The 16,439-nt window shown below is 38.4% G+C and overlaps 1 protein-coding gene across 7 annotated transcripts in view; it reads left to right on the top strand.

Annotated features, from left to right (window-relative positions):
- The window catches only part of odad2 (outer dynein arm docking complex subunit 2), a 67,978-nt gene extending 63,023 nt beyond the window's left edge, over positions 1-4,955 (top strand). For all 7 annotated transcript variants that reach the window (XM_088642815.1, XM_088642816.1, XM_088642817.1 and 4 more), the window contains exon 20: positions 4,178-4,955. In XM_088642815.1, the coding sequence (XP_088498941.1) occupies positions 4,178-4,291 (114 nt within the window). In that variant the 3' untranslated portion in view covers positions 4,292-4,955. The remainder of the gene's footprint in view (positions 1-4,177) is intronic.
- Positions 4,956-16,439: the final 11,484 nt, after the last annotated feature.

Genomic DNA, 16,439 nt, shown 5'->3' with positions numbered 1-16,439 from the left:
ACTTTGCACTTTCTTTACCTTTTTGCAGATGGTAACCATGTGCTTTAGTGTAAAACCAGACATTTTAGGAAGTCAAAACTTTTTCACAGCCATATTAATGGGGGGAATCTGCTGCAAAACAAAAATCCAAAATAAACTGCAATTCAGAATGCATTTTGTCGTTGTATAATAGTGTGCTTCAAGCCACCTCCATAATTTCACACTGCCAAACCCCAAAATCAGTCCTCAACTTAGACTTCCTCCAGTTAAAGCATAAGAGAAACATGCACTGTCACATTTTGATGTACCCTACCCATTGCAGTGTTCATGGACACATTAAAACATATACAGTATGTGAAAACACCACTTTTGGGCTATAAATGACAAAGATATCAGAAATCTATAGGCAGCAATATTATGCATTCTTCAGTTTTAATAGCAGCTTCTCCTTGATTGTTAAATACTATATCGCCACCTTTAACTGGGGAGTGGGTATGTAGAAATCTGTATTATAATAAATAAATGATACATTAATTAATAAATTATCTGAAGCTAAGTTAGACAAGTTATAACTGACAACAATGTTGAACTGTGTAATTATTGTTAAGATGCTGCAATGACCATTATGGGTCAAAATGTGCCAGTACAAGTTTCTTTCTTATACTTTGGAAAATGTGTGGCTTAGGAGGCTACACTGAAAGGACTGATTCGTGAGATTGGGAGATATTGTAGAGCATACAGCTATCAAACATGGCAACACTGTGGGGCAGTGGTTAGGAGTGTGGAACTGGAAGGTTGTGGGCACAGGTCCTGGCTTGGTGTCTGCTGTTGTTCCCTCAAGTATGGAAAGGTACTTTATTCAGGTTACTCCACTGAAATGTGCAGCTGTAAAAATCGATTAATGTTGATTTGGATAAAAGTGTCAGCCAGACAAGCTAATAATAAACCTAATACTGTATGTTTTGAACTGCAGTTTGGTATAGTTTATAGTTGAGTTTTGTGTTGCACCCTTTTGATGTTAACTATTCAAATAAATGTTTATGTCATCCTCTCCAAATTCAGAATCATTTGTTACCTGTTCTTATGTGTTTACTTATCCACTTGTGCACTTTTCCTTTTCCTGAAGCTCAAATTTAAATACTTTATAGACAAATCAATGTCACCTTAAAATAACTCCTCACATTGCGTCTCCTTCAATAACTCCTAACACTTTCTGAAGTGTTGTGGAGTAGAAAGAACTATGGTTATTGCACGTCGTTCTCATTTTCACTGGACAAACAGAATGAAGGGGATGTGCTGTATGGACGGTGAATGTGCAATAGTCCGGTCTCAGTTTCATCAGACACTCAGGGAGCCTATTAGCATTTTCATTTTAAGAACTGCTGAACAGAAAACAAAGAAATCAAAATAATAAAGCAAGCCTTAGGGAGACTGGCTAAAATGCCATGAAATAGCGTGAACAATTCTCGGTGAAGTTGCATTTATGAAGGAAATAGTGCTTTAGGATAAGAAATTCAATAAGACTCGGTGAACGTTTTACCCTAAATACAGCTGTATGAATAATGTTAGTTTGTCTTCCAGTTTCTTGAGGTGAACCTGTAATTACTGTGTATTATTGTTGTTGGCAGCATATTCTTTATGGCAAATATAAACTTATGTCTGTAGCTCTTCATACATTATTTTAATTATATGCAATATGGAAGCATACCATAAAAGCTTCGATTTATTGGCAATGACTTATGTACATAATTGAACTGCTATGGGAAATGTAATTTTCATCCGTTGACTCTTAAGTTTATAGTTTCCCCTTAACTGAATTTCAAAATTCACACTTTATAATACGGTAAACCACTTTCTGCATTACAATGCTCCTAGCTGTTTTACAGTGTAATTTGTTAGATGATTTTCTGAGTCAGGATATATTTACATATGCATTATGAATGTACATATGAATAATATTAACTGTTATAAATGTACAGTATATACTTTCTTAGCTTCCACTTCAGCCTTAGGGTTCCTGTTTCAGTAATGGTGATCAAATAGCCTTTGTGGATTTTAAATCATCTTCATTGTTCAAGACAAAAAGGTTAAAATGAGCCTACCTCTGTATGGCATTTCCTTTAGAAAGAAATTTATACTAGAAGACCATGAGCTGCTGTATACTCTCATCAAGAAGCCCCACAGCAGTCTATTGCTATATTTTAAAAACTGTAAATACAATCAGTACTGCTTTAATAAGATAATTACATTCTTATGGAACGCTGTGCTCTAAAAACTATTGAGTCAAAGGGAATTAACAGGTTGTGGGCTAGATGGGACAAAGATACCATCATGCATGGCTTTTTCCTATACAAACTGCTAAATACTTTTATCAGTTTATTTAGAATAAATGTATTTCAGTGAATAAATAATGAAAAAATACTGCCATAACATCATGTAATTCCGTACCTTAGTCAGAAAGAAAAACATTGTACTGTCGAGGAGGGGTAGGAAGAGTGAATACCACATTCTGTTTACTACTGTATGTATAAAGTTCACAGCAAAACTATTTTAATTTTTAATTTTTTTAATTAATTATAATAAATTAAAAAACTAGTTGAAAAAAAAACAATCAATAGCATTCACCAATAACATGAAATTAAAATGCAAATGACAGAAAGAAATTCTAAGCGCAACATTTCTTATTGAGCCAGAGAAACGTGATGGCCAGGCCGGTGCCTTGTGGAAGAGGAGAGAAACCTCTTTTGTGGAGAACATAAACAAGATGCTGCAAATCTGAACCATTTTTATGATATTATTTTTTTAAGTTAACTTTTTCAACCACCACACTCAAAGCTTTTAAGCAAACAAAAACAGTGGCATGCATTTAGAACCACATACTCCTGAAACATAGAGCAGCTATAATTGTGGAAAGCTCCTCCAATTGACTGATCACAAAAACCACTCAGACACAGAGAGTAGACTAATATAATTACAGTTTAACATAATCAAGGAGTGCCTTCGTATTCTGTATAATATAAATACAGTTGTTTTCTGTGTGGCTAGCAGACCTTTCCTCTGACTTGTAGGAATAATGTAGTAATGTATATTTCCTTTGCCTCTGCCCTCCTGCAGCTCGTGCTTTGTGAGAACATCTTAATACACATGAACGCATCACTCTGTATGTGATACATGAACAGAGACCATTACTGAATTTAAACATCAAAAACAGTCAAACTGATTGCCACAGGGCAAGTGTTAACCTTGTACAAGAAAGAGCTGATCCCACATCAGCAATATTTGTTTTGTACCTCCTTTATCTCAATTCTAACAAATATTCACAACAAACTTTAGAGCTTTAGAAATTTAATTCAAAATCCTAGATCACAAGAGGAGATTTAATAGATTAATTTTTGTAATTGTTTTTTTTAATCCATCCATAAAACTAGGGTATAACTCACTTTTTTGATGCACATTTACAGTACAGTGAATTGAAATTTCAAGGAATTATTTTAGTTTGCGTAGTATGTACTTTTTGTTTAAGGAGAAAAAAGTAACATTTTTTAAATTAATTTAATATAAGCCTGTAATATACCCCCATCTAAGAGTAATGGAACACAATAAACAGATTGGGTTGTGTTCAATTTGTTAATACAGAAAACACCTGTATGACAAAATGTTTATATTGTACTTTATATAAAGCACCATCATCTATAGCACTTTAAGTACTTGCTGTTAGATGAACCCTTCATCTAAAATTAATTTAAGATTAAGATTAAGAATTTTTCGTGTCACATTTAACTGTCCACAATACTCCTATTTCAAAGTACTTCTGGTTTTCAATTGAAATGTTCATATAACTTTTTCAGGGAAAAAAAATCTAATTATGAAAAAATGGTGATAATGTAGATATAAGTATTGTGATATCCACAGTTTTGATTAAAAAACACTACCAATAATTATCAAATTCTCTTAAATGATGTCCTTTAAAATGATTATTTTTTATATTGATAATTTTTGTATATGTGTTTTAAATGGGATATTTAGCATCATTTTGCTGAATATATTGAATAATATAATATTCAATATTGTTTTCATGTTTGATTTATGCTATGTACAGTATACTACAGGACCAAATTATCCAAAGAGAAAGTTTTACAAAGGAAAATGTCTTTCCTTTCAAATGAAAACCTCTGCTTTCTTCCTGTTTCTCCGACAGCTTCTGCTGGACATGGTGGGCTCCACTGATGAGGTTCTTCAGGAAGCAGCAGCTGGCTGTGTGGCTAACATTCGCAGACTTGCTCTGGCTAACGAGAAGGCTAAATATGGTTAAAAGCCAACATTTTCTTTTCCGACTTCTTCCAAAATAGTATATTCCCTCCAATACCTAGGAACCGTAGATGAGTGATTCTTTTGAACATTTTCACACATTAAAAGACCTTACGTTCAAAATTAAAAATAAACTGTCTTCTTCTCTCTAATGACATACTATTACAGGAAAATATACAGTATACTGTATCATATAAAGCTATTTCAATATTGGAGTGCTAATGAGTTTTCTCTCTGATTCTTTTCACAGTCTGATGTAATAAGTCTGGTGTTTTATTTTAATGTAATACCCATTTATTTCTGTTAATAGCCCTAGGCATGTACTGCCTACTTATTTTCTCTGTAATTTACATGCAGGAATAGTATCAAAACAATTTTCACATTTGGTTGTTAGAAAAGCGCACAACAGCAGCCGCTGAATGTATTTTTACAACCTTGAAAAATCTTGAAATATGAGAACACTGTTTATCTGTTTACTACCAAATGTTAGTTTATCTATAGTATGTGTTTGTTATTACGTGCACACAGAGTAAAAAAACTATATTAATAATTACACATAATGTAATTAAGGTTGATGCAAAGGAACATTTTCCAGAAAAAATATTACAAATGTGAATGTCACTGTGCATTTCTAACACCAGAAAAAATAAACTATTATTGAAATATGAGCTTGCATCAATAATTCTTTTTAATGAAGTATGCTTCAGATTCATGGGATTGCCACCAGACAATGGAAAATGAATTTATGGCAAATACACGGAAATTACTGTATAATTTCCTTGCGAGTTTTACTGCTGCCATGTAAATTAAAATAATAGATGTGGTCTCAGAGGTAGGGGAGCACTTCATCAATACCTAACCAAAACAGCAGTGGTTTAAGCTAACATTAAACTATAGTCACACTGTACAGTACATTTTAATTTGTGTATCAATTGTCAGCCAATTCTAGTCTCAAAAGTGCAATATGCCCCTTGAGTGAGATTGAACTGCATGAGCTTTTATTCATTTTTTTTAAGTTACTCTAATTTTATTTCCAAAGTAATTTGGAACAAATTCAGCTTATTTTTTATTTTGCTCACACTCTGTTTAATAGTTTTGAGTTAATTAAAACTAGAAAACGAAAACATCCATTAAAGTGAGGTGTTCTGAAAAGTTAATACTTCAGAAATCTATGAAGACAAATAGACAATGTCACAGATGTGTCTCATTGCTTTATTTGCAACTGCACTGCCCTGATAATCTCCTGGTTCCAAACTCTATAGGCTTGACATTAACAGTGAAAATACTTAGCATTTTCATACATACATTTCTCATTTCAGTAATATCAGATATGAAAACCATTTCTGAGCATTTACTCCAAAATATTTCAGTGGTTAAAATATATTGGAAGACAAGTGACTGGTTATACGTTAGCCTGGGAACATAATGTACCACTTAGGAGGTAAATATTCTGTTCTCTTGATGTGTCCATTTATCAGGTTATTATAATCAACTAAACCACTGATGCATCTGATCAGTGACTTTCACCCATTACAAAGTAAAAAGATCATGCTAGTGAAACAGTAGTGATGTAACAGATATGTAATCCTTCCAAGGATTCGTCAAAGCTCTTACCCAACAACGCTTGGGCCATCGCAGAATCCATTGCGTGACAGAGCGGGACCTTTAAAATAGATTGGACTATGAAGACACAGATTGCAGCCATAATCAACACGAAGAAGGTTCACACCTGAACAAGGCTCCACAGCCAAAATGATGTGCCTCTTTTCTTTTCAGCATGGAATAAACCCTTACTTGTTCCATTATCCGCATCTGCATAAATGAAAACCTCCATTCATTATCTGATTGAGCTGACCAAGAGGAAGCATGTAAACCAACAAAGAGCTGGGACTCAGAATAGATCCTGTTGTACTGCAGTGATCAGTCCAAGAGTCTGGGATGTTCCCTTTTAAAAGGATATTTATTGTATGTGAAACCTTTACAGATGTTTTCTAATCACATTAGCAATGCTTAGTTAGGAGTTATTTCTTAAAATTAATTTACTGTTGGGAAGAAGAAAGCTGCCCAGAGGTGAATGATATTTAGATTTATACTTGCTAGTAAAGGTACTGCCATTCTATTCATTTGGATATGGAATTAGTTCATTGATCAACTGATCAACACATTTGTGTTTTCCCGAATTGACTACTGTAATGCTCTACTCTCTGGGGTATCTAAATCTACATTGAACAAACTGTAGTATGTCCAAAATTAGGCAGCCAGAATCCTGACCAGGTCTAGTGCAAGTGTTCACATTACTCCTATCCTGGAGTCCTTGCACTGGCTTCCTGTCAAATTCCGTGTGGACTTTAAAATCCTCATGCTCACCTACTGTATGAGGCTCTGCATGGCTTGGCACCTCGGTACCGGTCTGAACTATTATCGCCTTACTCCCCACCTCGCAACCTTTGTTCTTCTAATTCTGGTCTCCTAACTGTCCCCCAAGCACGTCTACATTGTATGGGTGACAGGGCCTTCTCCTGTTATGCCCCCAAGCTCTGGAACTGTCTCCCCAAGGATATCAGAGAGTCACCTTCTCTAAACTCCTTCAAATCCAGACTCAAAACAATCTTCTTTAGAACTTTTTACTTTTTACTTAACTGGTTCCATTCTTTACCCCTCTGCTCCTACTATACTTAGTACCACCATCCACGGTCTCCTCTGTATACTGTAATTGTTTTATCTTGTGTACTCTTCTTATTTATTGTTGTTGTCATTCTGTAAAGTGCTTTGAGAAGCCGCCTTTAAAGGCGCTATATAAAATAAAGTTTTTATTATTATTATATTATTATTATTATTATTATTCATATAATGTTACTAATACCTAATAGGTTAATAACCCAAATTCATTCTTTTAGGTGTTATTTAACAAACATGGTACTGTGTGCTGAAATATTACAATACGTCAGATCTGTTCTTTTTTAAATTAAACTTGTCTTTGAAGTCCGAAAAACCCACATCTCCCTAGGCAATGTGCCTAAAATTTTTCATAAAGCGGCTAATGAACTGTAAAATTTCCTTCCAAACAACAGAAGTGGTTTTTCTCTCCTGAAAAGCTAGGTTGTGTTTTAATATCACTCCTGACCAAAGCAGAGTAACAGTCGTGGAAAAACACCGAAGCTCTGAGTAACTGAAACATGAAAACTTTCAGTTTTGTAACACAATACCCTTGAAAAAAAAACCTTAATAGTTTGTTTAGATTTCTTGTTTGATTTTTCCTTCTGCAATTCTTTCATCCTGAATGTATTACTGTTCAAAAGTCAAATTCATTAGGCAGCTGCTGAGATCCTTAACTGTACCAGTCACACGCTGTTATGTGTTGGATACAGTTTGCACATATCTGCTTGACAGGTTTTTCTTTTTCTCAGCACGTCTCAGCGCAGGATGAGAGCAACCATAACAAGTATAATTCACAAATCATCTGTTTATTTTTAAATGCCTTAAAAACAATAGCAGCATTTGGTGGCCGTGGAGGTTACACAATAAAATGAACAAACGCGTCAATTTTTCCACAGCAGCAATAGAACAGAACTCACAAACATCAGTATTCGTGATTTATGTAAGTCAATCACTGCTACCTTAAAAGCAAGCCTCAAAGTGCATAAATATATACATTTACCGCATACATTTCAAAGCAGAGACTTATAAAACACACAAGAATTCTGTACAGCGGGAGGGAGATGCAATGGTTCATGCGAACTACCGTTTCTTCTGCGCAATACGGTCATGCAGTTTCTAAAGCTGGACATAAGGACATAATTCCAGGAAAGGAAGCCCTTGGCTCTCTGACTAAAAAGAAAAGTGGCAAGCAAATCAGAAGAGGAGCTACTGTCCATCACTCCGATGAGCTCTGAGGCAACTCTCTTGCATCTCTCTTTCTGTTCCTGTTAAAAAAGGAGGTGCCGTTCTTCTGCACCAACACACAAAGACAAGCAGGTTGGCCATTCGAATTACTCAGACACAGCACTTTACAGCAGTGTACACCTGCCACTAATTGGTCAGGCGTGGTCACGGATGAGCCAGACAGGAGGAGCATGACTTCGTGTCAAAATCAAAATCACAGTATTAATCATCTAAAACGCAAGACATATGCAATTACATCTTCATGATAGTCTTAATACACTGTTCCACTGTTGAATGGATGGTATCGTTGAACTAACACCAGACTCATGGCTCTGTCCACGATAGTAAAGATTCCAGGTTCTGAAGCAGCAAAGCAGCCTCAAACCATGATACTTCCACCACCGAGTCTGAAAGTCTGGATGAGGTTTGCTTTTGCGACACTTGACTTTCACCACACAAAATGTTTTCCCTTGCAGTCAAGAAAATTTCATTTTTGACTCGTCTGTCCAGAGATCATACTCCCAGGAGTCATATAGATCATCGAGGCATTCTTCAGCAAACTTCAGATGGGCAGCAATATTCCTTTTAGAGAACAATGATTTCTTCCTGGCTATCCTACCATGAACACCATTCCTGTTCCGTCTTTATCTGATGTTTGAAACACATAATCCACAGGGAGAGAGGCCTGCAGTTTATTAGAGGCTACTCTGGGTTATTTGTAACTTCCTGGATGATTTTCCAGGTTGCTCTTGGTGAGATCTTGTCTGGGTGACTGGTCCAGGGTAGATTCACCATGGTCTTAAATATTTTCCATTTGCAGACTGTATTACTGATAGATGGAACCCGAAATGTTTAGAAAGGGTTTTGTCACCCTCCCCAGACTGAAATATCATCAAATACACTTTTTCTGATTTCCTCTGAAATCTCTTTTGGTTGTGGCATGGCAAGTTTTCACTAACCTGTCTTGTGAAACCAAATTCATAACGTTTCTGCTCATTTTATTGGACAGTGCTGTCTAAACCTACTGCCTGTTTAATTGGTACCCAATTAGTTAATCACCTGATTTCTTGCTTATGCTAACTAGGGGTGAAGTTATTATTTTACATACACTCCTTTTAAATTATTCTTTTTTTTCTACTTCATATATCACTGTGTCTCAAACACCATTGAATTGATAAATATAAACCATTTTGGTTATTTAAGAAACAACCCGTTTAGATTTGCATTTGTGAAACAACTCAAACACAAACACACAAAAGTAAAGTGAACCTTAGTTTTTTGTTACCCTTGCACATGATGTGATCTAGTCACAAATCCTGCTCAACACATTCAATGGTTCTTGTTACTGAGCTCAGCAATGAACCTTGCATACTGAATCCTTCTGCTTTGTCGGTTAGTTCAATTGTACTGAATTAAGTACTAAACAAAATCTACACTCCTCCCTTTGCTGTTTTTTTTGTGTTGAAAGATTAAATGTTTCCTTTTGTATTATTTTCTTCCAGGACACGATGGTCTATCTTTCCATCCTGTGCCTTTGATACATAAAGATTCAGACTGAACGACATACTGTTTAGCTATAGGTCACGAATCAATCAATGGTTTTCATGGCAGATTTATTCATCTGAGTGAGTGCATTGCTCTGTAAGCAGTAGTTAAACACCCACAGAAATGTGTTAAATATGGCAAATGACACTGGCTAATGGATTTGGGCTAATGTCGGCAGCTGTGTTAAAAATTTGCATAAACCCATGAGAAGGGACACATTCCATGGGTGTCAGGTCAATGCCAGCATGGTTATCAACGGTTGTGAGATACAGCATATGCACAGTGTAGGACAGGCTGACTCACAGCACAGCAGTAAGATGTATGATGCTTTTCCACCCAATTATCAGACAGGCAGAGACTACAACAACAAAGAGTGATAACACCTGCATAACGCTGGTACACCTGGCAGAAGTATTATCTGATCTCCTCAGCTAAGCAAGGTTGTGCCTGGTCAATCCCTGGATGCGAGACCTCTGAATCAAACCAAATAGCTGCTGTAAGCGGTGCTGCTGGACCAGTAGGTGGCGCTCTTTCCTCTGGAGCAGAGGCTCCCAAACCCGTCCCCCAGTGTGGTGATGGCAGAGGGTGAATGAAGCTGCTTCCATTAATTTTACTGCTTCACTGGGGTCTTTTAAGTCCAACCAGGCAAACAAGAGCTGCACAGAAACCCCTGCCCTTGCGCTGTAACCGTTATCTCCTGATCCAGGTCAACAAGAAGGGGGTGTGCAGCAGGTTCTCAAGATGTCTGTCTGCATGTCCCATACCTCCTTCCCTCTTACTTCGATATTCTCAATGTGCGTCAAGACTGTGACGATGAACCATTTTCCATTGCGTTTTTTTTGTCATGTATTTATTTTGCCCATGCACACAATAAGGCTCATGGTGCTCCTCAAACATTTTCATTGACTGTCAGTATAAATGTGCACAATAGTGGCCAAGACGGAACAAAAAATAAATCAAAATAATCAATCAAAGCATACTGGTATTCAGTCGTGTTTGACTCTGAAGAACTACGTATATGATGTTTAATTAGTGGGTTTAAGAGTGCACCTCTTCCTCACAGGCTACAGTCACAGTGCACACAGCTGGGACCCATAACTGACTGGGTTTTCTTCACTGAGCTCTGAATCCAACAGAAGGATCCTCACGGCATTCTACCAAAAATTATATTATCCTTGATTTGTTCATCAAGCTATCAAACTCTAAACATAAGAAGAACAGAGGAAAATATGATGAAATCTCCAGGGGCTTCCTATGACTGAGAAGCAATCACAGAAGAATCAAAACAACATCAAAACAACTCTTTTTCCACCACACTTTGTGAGTAAAAAAAAACCTTAACCAGGTTTTCTTGGCACAAAAAAAAACTCACCCTGGTTTTACTGAGACCTTTGACATAACTGGGAATACTTTGTAGCACAGTCAATGTTCTTGTCAGTAAATTAACAATTATTCTGAACTTTTTTCCGTGTCACTTTTAACCATATTTCTTCTATAATGCTGTGCTTTAAACTTCATAAACAACTCATGTCTTTTTTCAACTGCAATTGTCCTGACATTGATAAATGTTTTTCCCCTCTGTGCAAAGCAATGTATCATAGCTAGAACCAAAATATGCTGTTTAAATGCCATAAGTTTAACCTTTTACAATCTGTCCATGTGAACTATACCTGTTTTGTTGTCCATAAACATAAACAGCATTTCTCCTGTTAACTAAAAAGTATCTACAAAGCCTTTATTTACATTATTTTTCTTACGGAAGAAAAAAAAAGACATTTACAAGTTGCTGATACACAAAGAATTAATGTTTTGTGATCTATGAATGTAAGCTTTCTTATTTTTGGAATTATCTGATAATAATAGTTGATCCGATAAATTTCACAACTGAACATTCTGAGTTTTTTTCTAATTTCTGTGAGCAACATTAGAGTAAAGTTCAGTAAACGTATGATGCTTCTTAGAAAACTTTAAAACCTAGAGACTTTCAAGATATTTCTCATAATGTTAAATTAATTAGTATGTATTCTTATAACAATGTTTCAGTTTTGTACATTTTACATAGAAATGTACATTACTATGACATACATTATATGTCAAAGACGTTTTCAGTGAATTTGTGGAACAGATTTAAAGTGCACAAAACACATGGTTGTAATTATGACATACAGTAAATATTGAAATACAAAATATGAATTTGATACACGAACAAATTTTTGTCATGACCCTGTATTTTTTAAGTTCTAAATCTTCCATGTGTTTTCCACAGTTTCCCGTTACCATTTTAACTCTTAGTACTTAAAAAAAAGTACATGATTAAATCTACAGAAACCTTTTAGTGCCACAGAGGAAAAACCATGAGTGCATTTAAATGAGATAACATTGTATATTGCATGTCTCTTTTAAAGGCAATGTTATCTCATTTAAACACAATAATTAGTGTTTAAACACAATGTTGTTTGAAAGCATTTTTTTTCCTCTATAGCACTAATAACATTAGCATTCGTGCTGTCACTAGAACTAATACTGCTAATATTACCCCCTGAAGCTCAGCAGGTGTGAGCCTGGTCAGTACCTGGACGGGAGACCTCCTGGGAAAAACTCAGGTTGCTGCTGGAAGAGGTGTTAGTGGGGTCAGCAGGGGGCGCTCACCCTGCGGTCTGTGTGGGTCCTAATGCCCCAGTATAGTAACAGGGACACTGTATTGTAAAAAAGATGAGAAGAGACATTAAATCGAGGTTCTGACTCTCTGTGGTCATTAAATATCCCAGGGTATTTTCGAAAAGAGTAGGGGTGTAACCCTGGTGTCCTGGCCAAATTTCCCATTGGCCTTTACCAATTAGGCCTCCTTATAATCCCCATCTCTGAACTGGCTTCATCACTCTGCTCTCCTCCCCACTGAGAGCTGGTGTGTGTGAACAGACTGGCACATCTTCCAGGTGGGGCTGCACACTGGTGGTGGTGGAGGGGATCCCCAGTATCTGTTCAGCACTGAGTGGAGTGTCCAGAAAAGTGCTATTTATGTATAAGCAATAATTATTATAAGGAAGATAAGCAGGTCCCTCTGACTTGCGTGTGTGCAATTCAGAGGGAGAATAGGCAAGACAAAAGATTTAAGTGACTTTGAACATGGCATGGTAGTGTCCACCAGATGCACTGGCATGGATATAGCAGGAACAGCAGCCCTGCTGGGCTTTCACACATGAGTAGTGAGTAGTGCTGCGCGCACGCCGGGGCCGAGTAGTGAGTAGTGCTGCGCGCACGCCGGGGCCGAGTAGTGAGTAGTGCTGCGCGCACGCCGGAGCCGAGTAGTGAGTAGTGCTGCGCGCACGCCGGGGCCGAGTAGTGAGTAGTGCTGCGCGCACGCCGGGGCCGAGTAGTGAGTAGTGCTGCGCGCACGCCGGGGCCGAGTAGTGAGTAGTGCTGCGCGCACGCCGGGGCCGAGTAGTGAGTAGTGCTGCGCGCACGCCGGGGCCGAGTAGTGAGTAGTGCTGCGCGCACGCCGGGGCAGAGCCGAGGGCTTTGCGCGTTAACTGGAGAGGATGTTGCAGCTCTGTAGCGCAGCAGCCTACCAGGTTGCTGTCAAGCAGCGCTGTTCCAGTTTGGGACTGCGCAGGTGGGACTCAGGGTCAAAAAAATCAAAACCAAACACTGCCCAAAGCCCTGAGGGGGGGAACAGCGACTGGGGAACACAGGAACAGGAACCTGGGAACAAGCAACAAGAGAACACAGGAACTCGAAAACAAAGCAAGGAGCGACCTCTCAGGAAGACGTCTCAAGAACGGAGTCTGTGCCAGAGTCTGCACCATCTCAGGCTGGTATGCTCATAACAGTGCACAGGTGATTAGGTTATCTGCCTATGTGTCCGTGGTAACCAGCCGCAGCCCCCACCGTCCCGTCAACGCCGGCTACCACGGTGACATCGGCCCTCCCCGCGGGACACTGGACCCAGGGCGGACATGACAGTTATTAGTGGTATCATCATCACCATCATGAAAATTCATCGACATGAGCGTACCCTTATTATTAATAACTGGTATAGGCATATTGAATTCTACAGTACATGTACTGTATGTGCACATCCTCAATCTGTGAGAATATTTGACTGATGCATCTTATTTTTCTATAGTATTATAGAGTTTAATTTACCAGTGTCAAGGTTTTTGAATGAGAAGAGGCTGGCTTTGTTTACTTGCCCATTGGCTAAATTTACCACTCACATTAATAAAAATGTTTCTGTAAAGCCCTCAGAGCTTGCTGCACTTGTTGGGACAGTGGTCCATCCTTGTTCAAACCACACTCTGACCCCCTGTGCTACCCTGCTGCCCTGAAGATTGGTCTTATTCAGGTGGAAGAAAGCTGCCCAGCACTTATAGTCTTCACCGAGTCTTCGGTCCACCTTTGCAATTCATGAGGATAGAGGAAGTTATACTCACTCTGCAAGGATTTGTTATGGCCTTCCACACCACACGACAACCTCAGCACCAGCATTTTAGAACAAACCCAGCGTCTTATTTTTACCGTCACCATGGCGACGGGTTGTGGGTGTGTTGTGTTTTTTTGTTGTGGGTTACGCATTTCAAAGCCCCAAAACAGGAGGCACTTCTCTGCCCAAAGGCAGTATGGAACAAGCCACCCAGCCATGTTAGTGAAACTGACGCTCTGGTTTCATTCAAGAAAGGGCTGGGTGAGATCCTTCGTAGTTGTGTTGACTAACTACTCACTACCCAGCGTGCTAAACTGGGCTGAACGGCCTCCTCTTGGTTGTAACCTTTTCTTATGTTATTCAGTACCAAGGGTGGTTACAGAACCACAGGGTGAAGACAACAAAGCAGATGCCTTCTGCGCACCACCACATCACAGGCGTCTGAATGAGAAAAGACATCCTTCTCTCCGACGCTCTGAGTATCAGGCTGAAGGCCGTTGCGCAAGCACTCCCTAACACGCGCCGGCCTTGGTGAGGGGCCGTTGCCAAGGGATCCTTCGCCGCCGGGCTCCTCAGCCCTGTGACGACCACGTCAGGGCGCTCTCCAGCTCAGCCATCTGTCACGGAGAAATGCCAGCCTGCGCCCGTTTCAGAAACTCAGCTGTGCTGCGGCCGCCGCCGGTTGCAGGGTCTGAGAACATGAAAGCAGGCTGGGAGCTCCACTTCCCCGAGACAAGACTTTGAATGAAAGGCTCGACTAGTCGCCAGATCTGACAGGCGTTATTAACATCTGGTGTTCAGCCTTAGCTACTGCAGCCAACAAAGAGAAACCAACTTTCTGGAATAGGATTTAAGGCAAGAAGTTCTTTAACTCCGTCAATCATGCATAATATGAAATTTGCTCATAGGGTGAAACGTTTTGTTTGTATAAAGACGTCATTTGATAGTAATATGTTACAATTAAATTTGAATCATACTGTAAGTGTTGGTGAAGTTTACAAAAAAAATGTACTGTAGGTAAACCGACAGAAAATATACTGTATTAGTTTGGAGATGTAGTACTCACAAGAGGCAAGTGAGTAAAGTGCCTAAAATGACCTAAACGCTTTGATTTGAGCTGTCTCTCCACTGTCCACAAATCAAAACATTTACCACATGGTGAAACACAGTAGTGCTGCTAATCCTCAAATCCCCGACAAAGAGGAGACGGGAAAATTATCGAATAGTATCACTTCTAGCTGGTGCTTATTAAATTATCTCAGTAATCACGAATCTTCAATGAAACATATTTGGCTGCTTAGAATATAGTTGTGCGCCACGACGTGCGTTTTGTCAATCTTGTTTATGTAGCTCTATACCGCTTACTTTCAGAAACTCAGTATTATACGGAGCGGGCGTTTTTTGTACTATGACTTGCGACCTTTATGAATGATAACAAATTATGCGCAACAAGACCATTCGTAGAATCTTTGTAGTTGTTATCTTATGTCTGGATTATATTCATGAGGTTTAGTGAATGAAATAAAGTAATCTGATGAGAGAGTGTTGCACAGTCCTTTAAGTGAGTTCTGGCCTTGTCGACTGGAATGACACACGGGGGCAATGTGGCAGAGGCAGAAAGGGAATCGGTTAATTTCACGGAGGCCTTTGCCTGAAAATGTCTTTAGCAACGTTTTCTCAATGACTGACACGAAAACACACATTGAACCCATATTGCTTTAAACTAAACGTCGACAGCTTTAATTTGTGGGTCTCGAAATGTTATTTAAATGTTTACTTCTCGTTATTTTAATACGAAAAAAACGTACTTTTCTCAGTACAAAATAAGTCATTTTGGAAAGGGGGGGGGGATTTTTCTGTCCATGATTATGTTTTGCACATAGAAAGTCATCTTGAAACTCTGGTGCTTCTTACATTTTCCAAATCAATAATAAAACAAATTAGGTCACACGGTGAATTAAAAAAAATCTAATACAAATTCCAAATGAATATAGTTAAATATTATTTATTTTTGATATTTTTGATAAACAAATATTTAGAAAACGCTCCTTTATTATATGTTTGCTAAACTATTATTTCTTAACAAAAACAAATATACATTATTAAAAGTTGTATTACTTGTACTAAAAGCTTGGCAACCCAAATGTAAAGATATGTTTTCATCTGGCCTATTCCACCGGATTCACGGGCCCATTACGATACTTCGTCCGAGGCCGATTTCGTCTAGTGCACAACCCTCTACTAACTCAGTACAGGAGTCTTTTACGAGTTCACCTTAAACTTCAAATTAAATACCCCATAA

This window comes from Lepisosteus platostomus, chromosome 8, assembly GCF_059453375.1.
Source record: "Lepisosteus platostomus isolate fLepPlt1 chromosome 8, fLepPlt1.hap1, whole genome shotgun sequence".
Lineage (NCBI taxonomy): Eukaryota > Metazoa > Chordata > Actinopteri > Semionotiformes > Lepisosteidae > Lepisosteus > Lepisosteus platostomus.
Note: the sequence above shows the minus strand (reverse complement) of the source record. Positions and strands in the feature narration are given on the sequence as shown.